Source organism: Salvelinus namaycush, chromosome 1 (genome assembly GCF_016432855.1).
Source record: "Salvelinus namaycush isolate Seneca chromosome 1, SaNama_1.0, whole genome shotgun sequence".
Taxonomy (NCBI): Eukaryota; Metazoa; Chordata; class Actinopteri; order Salmoniformes; family Salmonidae; genus Salvelinus; species Salvelinus namaycush.
In genome coordinates, this window is record NC_052307.1 from 64,930,294 (window position 1) to 64,945,903 (window position 15,610).

The 15,610-nt window shown below is 43.5% G+C and overlaps 1 protein-coding gene across 1 annotated transcript; it reads left to right on the forward strand.

The window, feature by feature from the left end:
* The first annotated feature begins 2,469 nt into the window (after positions 1-2,469).
* On the forward strand, positions 2,470-14,937 carry LOC120047354 (DNA-binding protein RFX7-like). The gene is made up of 6 exons (XM_038992881.1): positions 2,470-2,582; positions 3,307-3,423; positions 4,572-4,656; positions 4,888-5,095; positions 6,930-7,228; positions 7,450-14,937. The coding sequence occupies exons 1-6, from the start codon at positions 2,473-2,475 to the stop codon at positions 10,681-10,683; spliced, it is 4,053 nt and encodes a 1,350-aa protein (XP_038848809.1). The 5' UTR covers positions 2,470-2,472; the 3' UTR covers positions 10,684-14,937.
* Positions 14,938-15,610: the final 673 nt, after the last annotated feature.

The following is a 15,610-nucleotide window of genomic DNA, read 5'->3' on the forward strand; positions in this document are numbered from 1 at the left end:
GGGCGTTTTTCATACAGTTTTGAACTATAGTTCGAATAAGTTTGATTATTTGTTACAATGTATTTGGTCCAGTTGGTTTCACATTGCCAAATGTCAAATGAACTAAAACACCTAAACGAAAACACGTGTCCATGTAAGTAATTTGTTTATTGGACAAAAACATTTGTTTCGTGCGCTCCCGGGTGCAGATAATGTTCAAACTAGTCCAACCGAACTAAAGGGGCTGTTTGAAATTGTTGTTTTACGTTTCACTGGAACTGAAGAGTCTGTGTCTTACATTTCATAACTGTTTAATTAACATTTTTACACTGATGGTGCCTCAACAAGTCCTACATTGTACAACTAAACACTTAGCTTTCTTTGTTACTACATCAGAAACGATGAGAGCACCTGACTTCACTCAGTGGAGAGTAGACTAAGAATGGATCATTTTAAATGGGAAACGTTTCTGTATTATTCATGCTCTTCAAGCTGGAGTAGAAGGCAACCTGTCAGCCTTTGTGGAACGTATCTTGGTGGATTATTGTAGTAATGAGAATGAAAAGAAGCATTTATTTTCTCATGTTTGGTCTGAGAGACATCAGTAGAGCACGTTAAGTCAGTGGAGTGATAAAGACACTACCATGAACACTACTACTCACCTACTACTCACAGGGATGACAGAACATAACTTTTTTTTTTGCACTTGAAAAAAATATTAACATGTTTGTTATTAAATCCCTCTTCTTCCCTGTGCGCCGCTTTTACAGCAAGATGTGGAGACGTTTACAGACATCGAGAAACTCTACCTCTACCTTAAGTTGCCTTCTGGTCCCAGCAACAGTGAAAAAAGGTAATTGATCATTCTTTCATTTGATTGAACAACATTTGTTTTGTGTCATGTCTGCATGTAATTCCACGCCATTTGCACATGACTTAGCCTGTTGTTCATCTACCCCATTATCCATTAGCCTAGTAGCATAATATAGATGTTCTGCACCCTATCCCATCCCCACATCTACTACAATGCTTGTCAACATTAGCTTGGACTGGGCCTCCCGGGTGGCGCAGTGGTCTAGGGCACTGCATCGCAGTGCTAACTGCGCCACCAGAGTCTCTGGGTTCGCGCCCAGGCTCTGTCGCAGCCGGCCGCGACCGGGAGGTCCGTGGGGCGACGCACAATTGGCATAGCGTCGTCCGGGTTAGGGAGGGTTTGGCCGGTAGGGATATCCTTGTCTCATCGCGCTCCAGCGACTCCTGTGGCGGGCCGGGCGCAGTGCGCGCTAAACCAAGGGGGCCAGGTACACGGTGTTTCCTCCGACACATTGGTGCGGCTGGCTTCCGGGTTGGAGGCGCGCTGTGTTAAGAAGCAGTGCGGCTTGGTTGGGTTGTGCTTCGGAGGACGCATGGCTTTCAACCTTCGTCTCTCCCGAGCCCGTACGGGAGTTGTAGCGATGAGACAAGATAGTAATTACTAGCGATTGGATACCACGAAAAATTGGGGAGAAAATGGGAGAAAAAAATATTTTAAAAAATAAATAAAAATAACATTAGCTTGGACTGTGGTTATGTGCTCGTTTATGCTAAACTCTCTCCCTTAGAGCGCAAATAAGCTTTGGCTGTTTTTTAAATTTTTATCATTGCATTAATTTGATATTGATTTCCCACTTAGGACTACCAGTTAGATGTGTGTTCAAATATTCTCTTTTTAATAGAAAATAATCTTTGGCATTTAAAAAAAAAAAAAAAAATCATTGATTTGATATTGACTTCCCACTTGACTAGCTCCTGTGTGTGTTCTCATTGAAAGTCCTTACTTAATAACTTATTAATAACATCTTTCCTCAACCCTTCACGGTTTTACCTTTTAGCAAAATATGTAGATTTGTCTTGTCTTCTCTCTAATGTATATTTGGTCTGTAACATATATATATATATATACGCACGCTTAATTCCAAATCGACCCAAACCCCTACTCCCTAGGAATGTGTGTAGATCTGAGATGATTGGATATGTATTAGGCCTAAGGAATACTGTAATAGCTTTACTTCTGATGGGCTAAGAGGAATTTCCCCATATTGTTTGAACTTATCCAATCCTCTCACATCTCCCCAAGTGTCCAGGGGCAGTGGCTTGAAGTTAGTTTAGGATCAGGTGACACACAAACACACACACACGCTGCTCATTGATGTTGTCAATATCATACAATGATCAATTCCTACTTGTTCTCCACATCTAATCCTCATCACCTCAACACCTCCACCCCAACACTCCACACGATGCCCATCAGGACTGAGAGAGGGTCTGCCAGTCCTGGAGAACTGTCATGGTACATAAACCTCTCTCACTTACAACACAGAGACATGGGGGTGATGTGTGTTGGTTGGGTTTGAAAAATGGGGTGGGAAAGGTAGATCCGACAGTCAGGTTATTTACAATACAATCACAAAAAAAACATTTTCTCCTGCTTTCTCTAGCAGTGATCAGAGCTCCATGTCATCAAGCCGCACTCAGCAGATGCACGCATTCAACTGGATCCGCAATCACCTAGAGGAACACCCAGAAACCTCTCTGCCCAAACAGGAGGTCTATGACGAGTACAAGTGGGTATCTGACTGAGAAAGGGGACATAGGGAAGTGTGAATCTAAGGGGATTTTGCCCAGCCCGGGTAATTTTCAAATCAATAGCACTGTTAAATACTAACAAAAATCTGTCTTGTTTTGATGTTCTGGAAAGGGACACCACAACAATTTAGAAACATATTGATAGCACTGTGTACAGGTTTTTTAGGGAGTTTGGAATATCTGATAGGTTCAATTCCATACCAGGTGGGGAAAAATGGATTTACTTTTGATTTCCATGAGTACTTGACTTCTAAGAGGTTTCACAAGAACAAGGTACACATTTGTATGGCCGTTTTATTTTATGACATGAGATACATGTTATGAAAGTACATAACATTTGGCTGTTACTAAATAAATAAACCTTTACCATACACTGCTAGCTATAAAGGATCTGCATACTGCCAGCCAAAGCACCAATATAAATAGATGCAGAAAGCATGGGAAAAGATGTGCACCATGTGTTGGTAACACTAGAACGGAAAGTCTGAAATGCTATGTGACTGTTACGTAACACTCAGTTTGACGTCCTCATTCACTGCAAATGAAAGTACTAATAATGTTTCAGATTTCTTTGGGAACGTCTTCACCCAGATGTCACTGTTTTGATATGATTGTCTTTATTTAACAGTTTATTTGGTTTTACTGAGATTTCCAATGCCTTGTTTAATGTCTGTCTGTCTCTGTCTGGTTTGTTTGTTTCAGGAGCTATTGTGACAATCTCTGCTACCACCCACTGAGTGCGGCGGACTTTGGAAAGATCATGAAAAATGTATTTCCAAACATGAAGGCACGTCGACTTGGCATGAGAGGCAAATCAAAATATCCTTCACTGGAATGGTTTGTAGCGAACAATCTGGCCTCTCTGGACTCTGGTCGCAGAACATCTGTTGTCTCAGTTCATGGAGCCTCTAAATATAGAACTGAAATTAAATCAAATAAAGCGTCCTCTGCCTGGAGAGCAGTATAGTAGGACAGAGACACTTAGGGGAATCACTGTGTTCTTGACCTTCAGGAAACAATTTGTGAAATGTATTTTCCATGAGATCACGACTCTAGACTTGGCAAAGCTACAGTCTCCAATGAGATTAGCGTCCGTTAAATTAGTAAAGTGACAAGTGACTTCATTCTTATTTTGTTTAGGTGGAGTTGGAAAATAGAATAGTATAAAATACTTGCATATGCATGCAGTTTTTATTTTCAATGCAGAGTCTTTCTGAAATAGACTTTGTTTTTATATGGCGGTTGCAATAGCAACTGAAACTCAAATCAGAACATCTTGAGCTGTGGCTTGCTTAGTAATCTACATCTCCCCTTTTTAAATTAACTGTTTTCTGTTTCCAAATGTAATACACACTCTACGAAGGTACAAGTTAATTCAAGGTCACAGTCTTTGACCTATTTGTCTATTTTATTATATGTTTTGTGTGAGAGAAAGTAAGTCATTCATTCATAACTGTGCTATAACTCTGAATAGCTCTTTGCCTGGTTGTGTGAGACACCTAAGTGTATGCAAGTGTTCAGCAGGGAGCACCTGCTGTCACTCTCACACACCAGCATCTGATAAAAGGCTAGCTCTCACCACAAATCCACAGTGACTTATTTTGGCAGTGGAGTTGGTCACAGCGCCAAAGGTTGGAGGGGGAAGAGAAGGTTCAGTGGGAGTGTGAGAGGCCTGAGGGGCCGAGGGATTAGTAGTGGAGTGACTAGTGACTGATGCTGGCTGGGAGATAGCTGTCTCAGCTTCGGGTGACAAGGCTCTTCCTCAGATCTGTCTGACTGACAGCTGACCTTCTGCCCTGAGGTACGTTTGTTACCCTATCCTGTGGGGAAATCCCAGTCTCTTATGTCTAGAATGGTCCCTGAAGCCCTGCTCTTTACAGACAAACAACCAACACATCTGAGCAAATCCATAAATTAACTCTGAAATGTTTGACAGTTCAGTGTTTTTGACCTTAACCTCTGCTCACATACTGCTATAGTGGACTGAGGAAGAAAGCCTTTGTCCACATGCCATCTTTACCCAACCTGGATTTACATAAAACAGGGGACGGGGTAAGTTGTCTGTCTGCCTTCCTCTCAAGGTCTTTACCTTATTTAAATAGATTTAAGAAAATAAATAAGAAATGTTTGCCTAACTTTAGTCCAACATAACATAACTTTATTTAATGTAACGTGTTAAGAAAAGGACCACATTTTGAGGCTTCATATTGAACTAAAAGTAATACAGGGATATATACAACTATAATTCTTAACACCTGTATATGTGCCTATGTTGTGCTTCAGTGTGAGGTGCTGGAGGCCTCAGGTCAGCTGTGCAGTGCGGAGGAGGAGGTGCGCTCTGCGGCCTGTGGCCTGGTGTGTGAGTGGGCCCAGAAGGTGCTGAGCTGCCAGTTTGATGCTGTGGAGGACCTGGCTCGCTTCCTCCTCAACAGCCACTACATCGGCACCAAATCTGTGGCAGCCCTCACGGTCATGACTGGTACACCAACAGGTGACAATACAATACAGTGCATTCGCAAAGTATTCAGAACCCTTGACTTTTTCCATATTTTGTTACAGCCTTATTTTTAAAATGACTTAAGCAAAAACTGTTTTTTTTTTAGGTATTTTTGCAAATGTATTAAAAATGTAAAAACTGATTTGCATAAGTTGAAGCACCTTTCGGCAGCTATTAGAGCCTTGAGTCTTCTTGGGTAGAACGTTACAAGATGGTACACCTGTATTTGGGGAGTTTCTCCCATTTCTTCTCTGCACATCTCAAGCTCTGTCAGGCTGGATGGGGAGCGTCGCTGCAAAGCTATTTTCAGGTCTCCAGAGATGTTCGATTGGGTTCAAGTCCGGGCTCTGGCTGGGCCACTCAAGGACATTCAGAGACTTGTCCCAAAGCCAGTCCTGTGTTGTCTTTTCTGTGTGCTTAGGGTCGTTGTCCTGTTGGAAGGTGAACCTTCGGCCCAGTCTGAGGTCCTGAGCGCTCTGGAGCAGGTTTTCATCAAGGATCTCTCTCTGTGCTTTGCTCCGTTCATTTTTCCCTCGATCCTGACTAGTCTCCCAGTTCCTGCCGCTGAAAACATCCCCACAGCTGCTGCCACAGATGCTGCCACCACCATGCTTCACCGTAGGGATGGTGCCAAGTTTCCTCCAGGCGTGATGCTTGGCACTCAGGCCAAAGAATTCAATCTTGGTTTCATCAGACCAGAGAATTGTCTTTCTCATGGTCTAGGTGCCTTTTGGCAAACTCAGGGCGGGATGTCATGTTCCCTTTCCTGAGGAGTGGCTTCCGTCTGGACACTGTAACATAAAGGCCTGATTTTTGGAGTGCTGCAGAGATTGCTGTCCTCCTTGGAAGGTTCTCCCTTGTCCACAGAGGAACTCTGGAGCTCTGTCAGTGACCATCGGGTTCTTGGTCACCTCCCTGACCAAGGCCCTTCTCCACCGATTGCTCAGTTTGGCCTGGCGGCCAGCTCCATAAAGAGTCTTGGTGATTCCAAACTGCTTCCATTTAAGAATGTGGGACGCCACTGTGTTCTTGGGGACCTTCAATGCGGCAGACATGTTTTAGTACCCCAGATCTGTGCCTCGACACAATCCTGTCTCGGAGCTCTACGGACAATTCCTTCGACCTCATGGCTTGGTTTTTGCTATGACATGCACTGTCAACTGTGGGACCTTATATAGACCGGTGTGTGCCTTTCCAAATCATGTCCAATCAATTGAATTTACCACAGGTTGACTCCAATCAAGTTGTAGAAACATCTCAAGGATGATCAATGGAAACAGGATGCACCTGAGCTCAATTTCGAGTCTCAGCAAAGGGTCTGAATACTTATGTAAATAAGGTATGTTTTTTATTTTTAATACATTTTCGAAAAATGTATAGAAACCTGTTTTTGCTTTGCCATTTTAGAATAAGGCTGTAACGTAAAAAAGTCAAGGGGTCTGAATACTGTCCATATGCACTGTATGTGTTGATAGTCAAACTTCACTTTTCCTTTCACTGCCTCATGTATGATGAACAGTGAAAGATTTCCATCTAGTGGCAGATTCTTCTCATTGACCTGCTATAGTGCATTTACATACCACCTCCTGTCAGTCCCTAAAAGCCATCCCATTAGTTACAGATGTCAATTCAACGTCTATTCCACATTGGTTTGATGTCATTTCATTGAAATGATGTGGAAACAACATTGATTCAACCAGTGTGTGCCCAGTCTGATAGTTATGCTTTCTGCAAAATAGAAGCTGCTCTGCCTAGGAGGACTGTGACAATTTGTTTACCCAAAATATGTGTTAACCTGTTTCTGTCTTCCTCTGTCTCCTCCCTTTAGGAGTTAAAACGCCACTCCCATCCTCAGCATTCGCACCAACAGCTGAAGCCCACTCCTTCCAGTCCCAAGTGAAGACCCTGCCCTCTCCCTCCATCGATGCCAAGCAGCAGCTCCAGCGGAAGATCCAGAAGAAGCAGCAGGAGCAGATGCTGCACTCCCCCCTCCCCGGAGAGGCTCAGCCCAGGCGGGCTGACGGGGGCACGCCTGGGGTCGGCTCCATTACCTGTAGAAGCCCAGCCCTGCTCTCCCCACATCCCACCATTGGCATTATGGTAGCTGCAGTCCCCAGCCCCATCACGGTAAGCCAAGCTTGTATTCTACTTCTGTTTGTCTAAGCTTACTCTATATATCCCACTGTCTTTGCAGTGTTCCTGTTACACATCTATACAAGCGACACCTTTGTGTTGCCTATATCACATGCAACAGAAGCTATTCATAACTGGAGTTATGAAGGTGTTGCATACTTTTACATCTTATTAATACTTTTTTTATGTCATGTTTTGCTTTGCTGTAAATGCAGGTACAAAGGAGCAGGCAGCTGATGTCCCCCAGTCCTGTGGGAACATCGGAGGGCAAGATTCTGCCTGTCAACTTCCAAGTGGTGACCCAGTCAATGCAGCCTGTCAAGTGTCCCAAGACCCCTCAGAATATCCCAGCCAGCCCTGTGGGGGACCGCTCTGCCCGGCACCGGTATGCCCAGATTCTGCCTAAACCCTCAGCCACCAGCGCCATCACCCTGCGCTCGCCCCCCACCCTGCTCATCACCAACAGCCCCATCAAGACCGTGATGCAGCCCACACCCCACATCAGCTCTGTCAACGTGGTCAAGATGACCACCATATCCCTGGCACCCAACTGCAGTACTACAACCACCCTAACCAACACCACCTTAAGGCCTGCCTCTGCTGGCATGGGCAGCACTGTAGCCCTGGAGGAGAGCAGACCCAGCCCACGGGCCAGGAGTGGCTCTGCAGCCCCCATCCTGTCCCCCTTAGCCAGGTCAGGCCGGGCCACCACCACCCCTACCATCGACATCAAGATGATGGAAGGTGAAGCCATAAGTGAGGGCAGTAAGGCCCTGGGTGCTAGCAGGCTTACTATGACTCAGGAAGCTGCAGGGGGCCAGAGGGCTGGAGGAGCTGTACCAAGGGCTGCCAGTGTGCCCACGCCTCACACTAAAGGCTACCTGGGACTGGAGGCAATGGCTGGAACCAAATGCAATGTAAAGTCCTATTTGAGCAACAACCCTGTGGCAGCTACAGCTGGTAGCAATAATAACACCAATAACGAAAGCACTTTGTATTTGACGGTCTCCAATCAGAATACCAGCACCACTCTGTCACCCAATGGTGGCACTGTTGCTACATCACTCATCGCCTCCAAGAGCCCCAGGAAGCGCCCAGGCGTCGGCCTAGAGTCTTATCCCACGCCTGTCAAAAGGGTCTTCATCTCCCAGCAGCCTCATGGGGGTTCCGATGGTTACAGACATGGGATTGGTGCAGGAGTGAAGAAACTCCCCAGGGCAGGAACCCCGGTCAGACCTGAAAGTGCACCAGCCATTGGTAAAAATACTGTGAAACTGAACTCCACTGTCCCAACTCGAATCCTGTCACTCTCTGATTCCCCTATCGGAACCAGAGGCTTCCAGACTGTTGTCAAGCCACAGAACTCCGTGCAGAGAAGAGACACTCCGACCACCATGGACACTAGCAGCATCGGCAACGTTAGTGCCCCGGCTGGTCATGCACGAATTCAGCACCAGCAGCACATGACGGGTAACATGCAATCCATGCCGAACAGCTCTGCCCTACTGGAGCAGTCTGCTGTGAGTGACCTAAGGAACACCATGTGGGTCGGGGGCCAGCTTGAGGGAGGTAAGCAACAGCAGGGCTACGCCCAGCAGATCACAGACCACAAGCAGGCATCCACACCGGTCATGGAGCCCCTGGCCATGATGTGCCAGGCCCCAGCCTCTAGCCAGCTCTCCATGCAGACAGACATGGACTACTTCCATTTCAATGATGACGATATGACCCAGGACAGCATTGTGGAGGAGCTGGTGCAGATGGAGGAGCAGATGAAGCTCAACAGCAGTCTGCAGGCCTTCGGAGCTGATGTGACGGTGCAAGGTCATCAGTCTATAATACAGGGCAACATGATGTCCTCCAACCAGACAGTGACCCCTTACTACCAATCAGTACACAGCAGCACCACCCCTGTCCACACCCCCACCCCTACCCCAACTCCCACATCCACCTCTGAGATGATGGGAGGAGGCCAGGGCTTGACCCGGGAGAGTCCCTGCTCCCGCATGGCCCCCACCACCCCGGTGGACAGTGCCCTGGGGAGCAGCCGACACACCCCCATCGGCACTCCACACTCCAACTGCAGCGGCAGCGTGCCCCCCAGCCCTGTGGAGTGCAGGAACCCCTTTGCCTTTACTCCCATTAACTCTAGCATTACAGGCTACCACGACGGCAGCATTGTCTCCAGCAGCCCCGTCAAGCCTATGCAGAGGCCCATGGCTACTCACCCAGACAAGGCCAAACTGGAGTGGATGAACAATGGTTACAACAACAGCGGTGGGAACTCCATCAACGGCATCAGTATCCTCCCCAGCTATCAGGACCTGGTTGACGACCACTTCCGAAAGCCCCATGCCTTCGCCATCCCTGGCCAGTCCTATCAGTCTCAGACGAGGCACTACGGCCGCCTGACACCCATCTCTCCGGTGCAGCAGCAGTCAGCCAGTATGGCCAACCTGAACAAGCAGGAGGGCTTCGCTGTGCCCGCCCCTCTGGACAACAAGGCCACCAGCACATCCTCAGCAGGCGGGACCTTCCGCTGTCGTAGTGTGAGCCCTGCCGTGCGACAGCGAAACCTGAGTGGCAACCAGGGCCTGCAGAACATCCCCCGAACAGTGGTGTCCCCCTTCACCTCCCCCGTGACCCCCGAGATGATCAACATCTTCGCCAACAGCCATGGGGACGTCAGCAGCATGGCACAGAGGAGCCAGTCTGTGCCTGTCAATGTGATGATGCAGACGGAGGTGCTGCCAATGCAGGGCCAGACCAACAGCAAAAAGATCACCAACGTGCTCCTGAGCAAGATGGATGGGGACAGTGACGACGCGGTGCGGGGCCTGGGCATCAACAACCTCCCGTCCAACTACACAGCCCGCATGAACCTCACCCAGATCTTAGAGACCACGCCCAGCTTCCCCAGCAGTGCCAACCACCAGACTCTGATGACTTCCAACGCTCAGAATGCGTACGAGTTTCAGAAGCCTGGTTACCTCATGAAGAACTCTAGGAACGAACAGATGAGTCTCTCAGCAGGTGACAGCCAAGCACAATCAGCTACTGGAGAAGAGCAGCATCAGCAGAGCCAGCCCATGCTGCTGGCCCAGAAACTTCAGCAGCAGCTAGATTTCAGCACCACCGTTAAAGACCTCTTAGCAGACGGCTGCCTTACTCCTGGCAATCGGCTCGTGAGACAGGTGTCAGAACTCAATGCTGTGGGGTCTGATTTTCGACTGACCTCAGATCTTTCCAGTAGCATCAATGACCTGAACAATTTGGACACAAACCTTCTGTTTGACCCCAATCAGCAGCAGGGACAATATGAAGACTCTACACTGGAGGAACTGAAGAATGATCCGCTGTTCCAGCAGATTTGCAGCGAGACTGCGAATTCCAATGGATTTGATTGGCTGGAAAGTAAAGACCAGCCCACGGTCGGGTTAATGGGTTAATATGGGCTCTGCTTTTATTTCATGAGGGTGAAATTGTTTTAAAAAAATAATCTTTGTAATTATTCACATTGACATTGTATAGCACACTGCAACACTCTGGAAACAATGACTTTTGTCCAGTAAGTGCCAGGCTGAACATAAATGATCACTCTTACAAATATGCTGGTTTTCTCTCACAGCTCATCGTTGGTGCTGACTCATCCATTTCTCCCTCTTTAGACATCAAGTCATTCAAGAGCATTTAAATCAAGACAGTAGTAGAACAAGTATTTTTACATTTTCAGAAGGACACAGGATATGAAGAGATCTCTTAAAGATTACAAACATCTATCTGTACACTATCGTTTTGGTTAATATTTTTGTTCAGGAGCTCTTGACTAAAACAAGATGTTTGGCAAATAATTGGCAACTGTTCCTCCCTCTGTAAATTGTTTTACTTCCATTGAGATAGATCTGAAGATGGACTTTATCAGACAAATCATTTGGAACTGCTTTAGAAGCATACTGTTGTGCAAGAATGTTAAATGGGGTGTATGTTCACCTGATATGCCCCTGTACATCTCAATGAAGAGTTGAGATACCTAGGCTATTGTATGTACAGTACATGACCTTGAGAGGGCATTTGCAGTAGCATGCAGTGGTACTAATGTTTCTCATTGCCGGTTTCAAGTCTTCTTAAGGATTGCAGGTGCTTCCAGGTGCAAGACAAATCAATGGTTTTAAAAAATCCCCCATAATCTGTAAATAAAAATGATCATTGGTCTACTTAAAGACCCATGTTTTATATATTTCCACACTGAGGTTGGAATAATACTGTGAAAATTAAATATTGCCCTTTTAGTGTAGGAGCTGTTTGAAAAGACCGCCTGAAATTTCAGCCTGTTTTAGTGAGATTTTTGGCCTGCATGGTGACATCACCAGGCAGTACATTTAGTTAATAGACCAATAAGAAAGAGTTCCAAACCTTCTGCCATTAACAACTAGTTTTTAGGTTTCCCCTCCCCACTCAATCCTAGCAAAATTCGTTCTTCGCCAAGAAGCTATTTTTGTTACTTTTTGACCATTGTTTTCAATTAAATCACAGTAAGGTACTTAAAGAAATTATTTGATATTGAGATAAGAACAGCTGCGTTGGACCTTTTAACATACATTGCCTGCAATGATCTTGAGGCAAACTAGTTCCATTTTCTCAGAATTTGTATTTTTACAAGTAGGAAAACGGCAGCTGTTTGAAAAAGGATCTGTGTGACTACAGAATATTATTCAAACTATAGATTTAAAGGTGAAGATATACTGTCTGTATACTAAACTTGTCAGAAGATGTCTGATTGTCCGTTTTGCTGACACGTTATGAGAACTTTACAAATATGATATTGACCACTCAAATTCCAGTGTGCATGGTACAAAAAATGTAGCCTAGGAAATCGAGATTTGAAGTTGATTGATGTATGGCTTTTCACCTTTTCAAATTTCCTCTCATGTCCCAGTAGTTAATGCACTTTGAGTACAGCGAAACTGAGAGCAGGTAGCTGAAGAACAACAAATGTTATCTGTTAATGTTGTCATTTTTTAGACTTGCTTCACACACATTTTGCCCTGCTGACATTCTTACTGTAGTTGAGCTCCCCAGTGTCAAAAGGAAAGGATTGCTTTGTTTGGAATAGTATGGGTTTATGAGACTTAAAACAATCAGAGACCTGTAATGGGGATAGCTTGCACTTTAGTGCCTGCAGAACTAAAGGGAATGGACTTTATGATGGAGCTCAAAAGACAGTTAAATGTTGTATTTAAACGTATAATGCAGAAGATTACCTTTTTCACCTCTATCGAGTTTTTTAAGACTTGTGTAGGGCACTGGATGGGATTGTTTTATTTACGTTCTTTGTGACTATTTAACAGGTATCATCTTAATTAACAGAAATATATTGATTTAAGTTAGGAAGTGGAGGAATATATGAATAGGAATTTAACCTTATGACACCCCTATACCAAAGTGTATTGACTGGAGATGACCCTGCCCTGTTTCAGTCATGTATCTATTTGGGGGAAAATTACTTTCCTGGTTCTGATTTATTTTAAAACTATGCATTTTTTACTTATCAAAGCGGCTGCTACTGTCAAAGTAGGTTACTGCAGGTTTATGTAAATGTATGTTGTTTTTCCCTTCTCTTTTTATTTGTTTCAAATGTGTTACATACATTCAGTAAAAAAATGTGATGGATATGAAGTAATTTAGATGAAATTAAATTTGATAATTTTCCTTCTATGGTAAATTCAAAAATATTATGCAATTGGATATTCAAAGTCCTTCCTATAAAAAAGGCACTAAAGTGCATAATTTACTGTCATACATTGAAAGCTATTCCCCTTACATTAGTCTAGATCCAGTAGAAAATACAACATTTTAAGGAATACTGTAATACAGAATTACATAAACATTTGTATAAATTGTAATTTTCTTCCCCTTGAATAATGTTCTTGTTGAGTTCATTAATGCACTGCATTTTATTCTAACAGTGAAGGGACGCGTTTCACCTGGAGACAAAGGCATTTAGTGGTAAATAGCTTATAGTATAGTGAAGAACAGTGTGTGAATAAGGCATGCAACTCATAAAGGGAATAGCTAATTGGCCAGATCCTATGGTTTTTATGAGCGTTTAATCTTCTGAGCCTTATATCCATACCAAAGAAAAACTAATTAGTGAGAGAGAAAAAGCATTAAATAGTTCTTTTTTTTTGAAGAACCCACAAATTCCCAGCATTTGCCTGTTTGCCTGACATCCGTCAAATACCTTTTATATGGCCATTTGGAATTGTCCTTATTTCAGGTGGGATGGTTGAAAATAAATAATATGAGGAAATTGTGAAACTGGCAACTGATCTGTAGCACTGGAAAACATGCTGAAAACCACACTACTGTTCTGGTTTATAAAAACCAATGTAGCAGGACAATATTGGGGTTAATTCAGTTGACTGTTGTAAGTGTTCCTCTCATTTTGAACCCCACAGTTTGTACATATGAAAGCTCTGACACTGTATTGTTATAACTTAAACTCCTTCTGTGCACCTGCACCCTCTGAAATGCTATATTGGTGATTTTGGATCAGGAGCCAGCTAAACTGTGCTTGTGTGTTTGGCTGCTGGCGCCCTTTCTTGTACAGATAATGCGGTTTTTTTCTCTAAGCTTTTTTTTTTTTTTGCTTTCTGAGATTTATATTGGTTGGCTTTTTACAGAAGATGTCTGCTTCGAGTGAGAAAATAGCATGGGTATTTAAAAAAAAAAAGTATTATATATTACCAGGTTGCATAGCTATCTTTCTCTGACAGATTTTGTGCCCAGAACATTGCAATGGACATTGAAATGTCATGATTAAAATTTCAACAAGCTTTGAAGGTTCACGTTATTGCACTAAACATTTAATGAACCAAGGCTTTGGCACCTATTTTAGGACAAATGCATCAATTGAAGCTCCCCAAATATTTTTTTAAAGAGCTTAACTACGTGAAATTATTTACAGAAGTGTCAATAAAAAAAATATGAACGCTAATTGTCTTGTGTAGCAATGTACATTAATCTCAATGAGATACTTTTTTTTTCATTCTTATACATTAGAATATGAAACTCAATTTAAAGAAACATTTTAACAAATATTCTCAAATAAATCTTTCACCATGTTAAATGATATGTGTGCATGTTTGTAGAATTCTATTGTACAAAGTATTTGTAACCACTTTGCTGTAATTCAGGATTGGTCCTGTCAATCTGAACAGAAAGGTATAGCGACCCACAAGTTACTTGCATTGTTTGATGTTTACTAATTCAGATTAATATTTGTTCTGTATGTTCAGGTTTTGAATCTGTACTGTTTATTTAGATGTTTTTACTTTTTTTATGTAACTCTGTGAAATAGTTTTTTCTTTCAGAAACCATTGAAAATAAGCACTGATGTTTGTACTTAAATGAAGACGAATCCTGTCTGTTCTTTAAGTGCACAGGGGCAGCTGAGTCCTGTGCTGTACCTTCAACAGACCTGGAATAAAGTCCCTTTAACCCTCTTCTTCATCTAGACCTGTAGAAATACCTTATGCCGTCTTGTTGTTATCTAGTGTACAGCAGACCGTACAGTAATTTGATAAAGTTGCTATAGCATTTCAGGAAAGTTTCTTTCTTTTTTAATTGAAAGTGCTCACTGATGTTGAGATTTTTTTTTAAGGGTTTTAAAAACCAATAAACTTTTTTTTTAAGTACTTGGATATCTTGGTTTCAATTGTTGTTTTTCCACCCTCTACATGCATTGACATTCCCTACACTCAGCTAGAATCTTCTGGTTTGGTCCCACAAAGGTTTCATCCCCAGAGCTGACTAAAGTGATGATTCAAATAAATATGTATTTACTTCACTGTTAATCCCACTTTTGGTATTCAGTGTCCTTTTCCTCACCATAGCTTATTAAGTTATTCAATATGAAGCTAAAAAGATATGGCGTGCCAAATACCACATTCCATAGATCCTATCGATTCTAGTCGATTAAGTCACACGAGTGGAAGACTATGGTTTGAACTGATCTTCTTGAATCCTGTTCCATAGGGGTTATAGAAAATGTTACAGTACCACAACATGAACAGAACCCCACTTGTGGGAAGTGTATTCCCAATTATGTTTTTTGTACGTTTTAGCATTTTAGATGTAAATGTGGTGGTGATGTTCCAGAGAGTGGCTAATCTGTAAACAGGCTGATGCAGCTCATAAGGAAACAATGCACATTTGGCATCACTAGCACCATCTGTCTTATAGATTTCAAGCCTCTGCTGATAAGTTGGCTAGTAGAAGAGCAGGAAAAAATGTCTGCTTCTAGTTTTTGTAAACTGTTTATCGCCCCTATGCTAATTCATATACACTGAGTGTACAAAACATGACAGACTGACC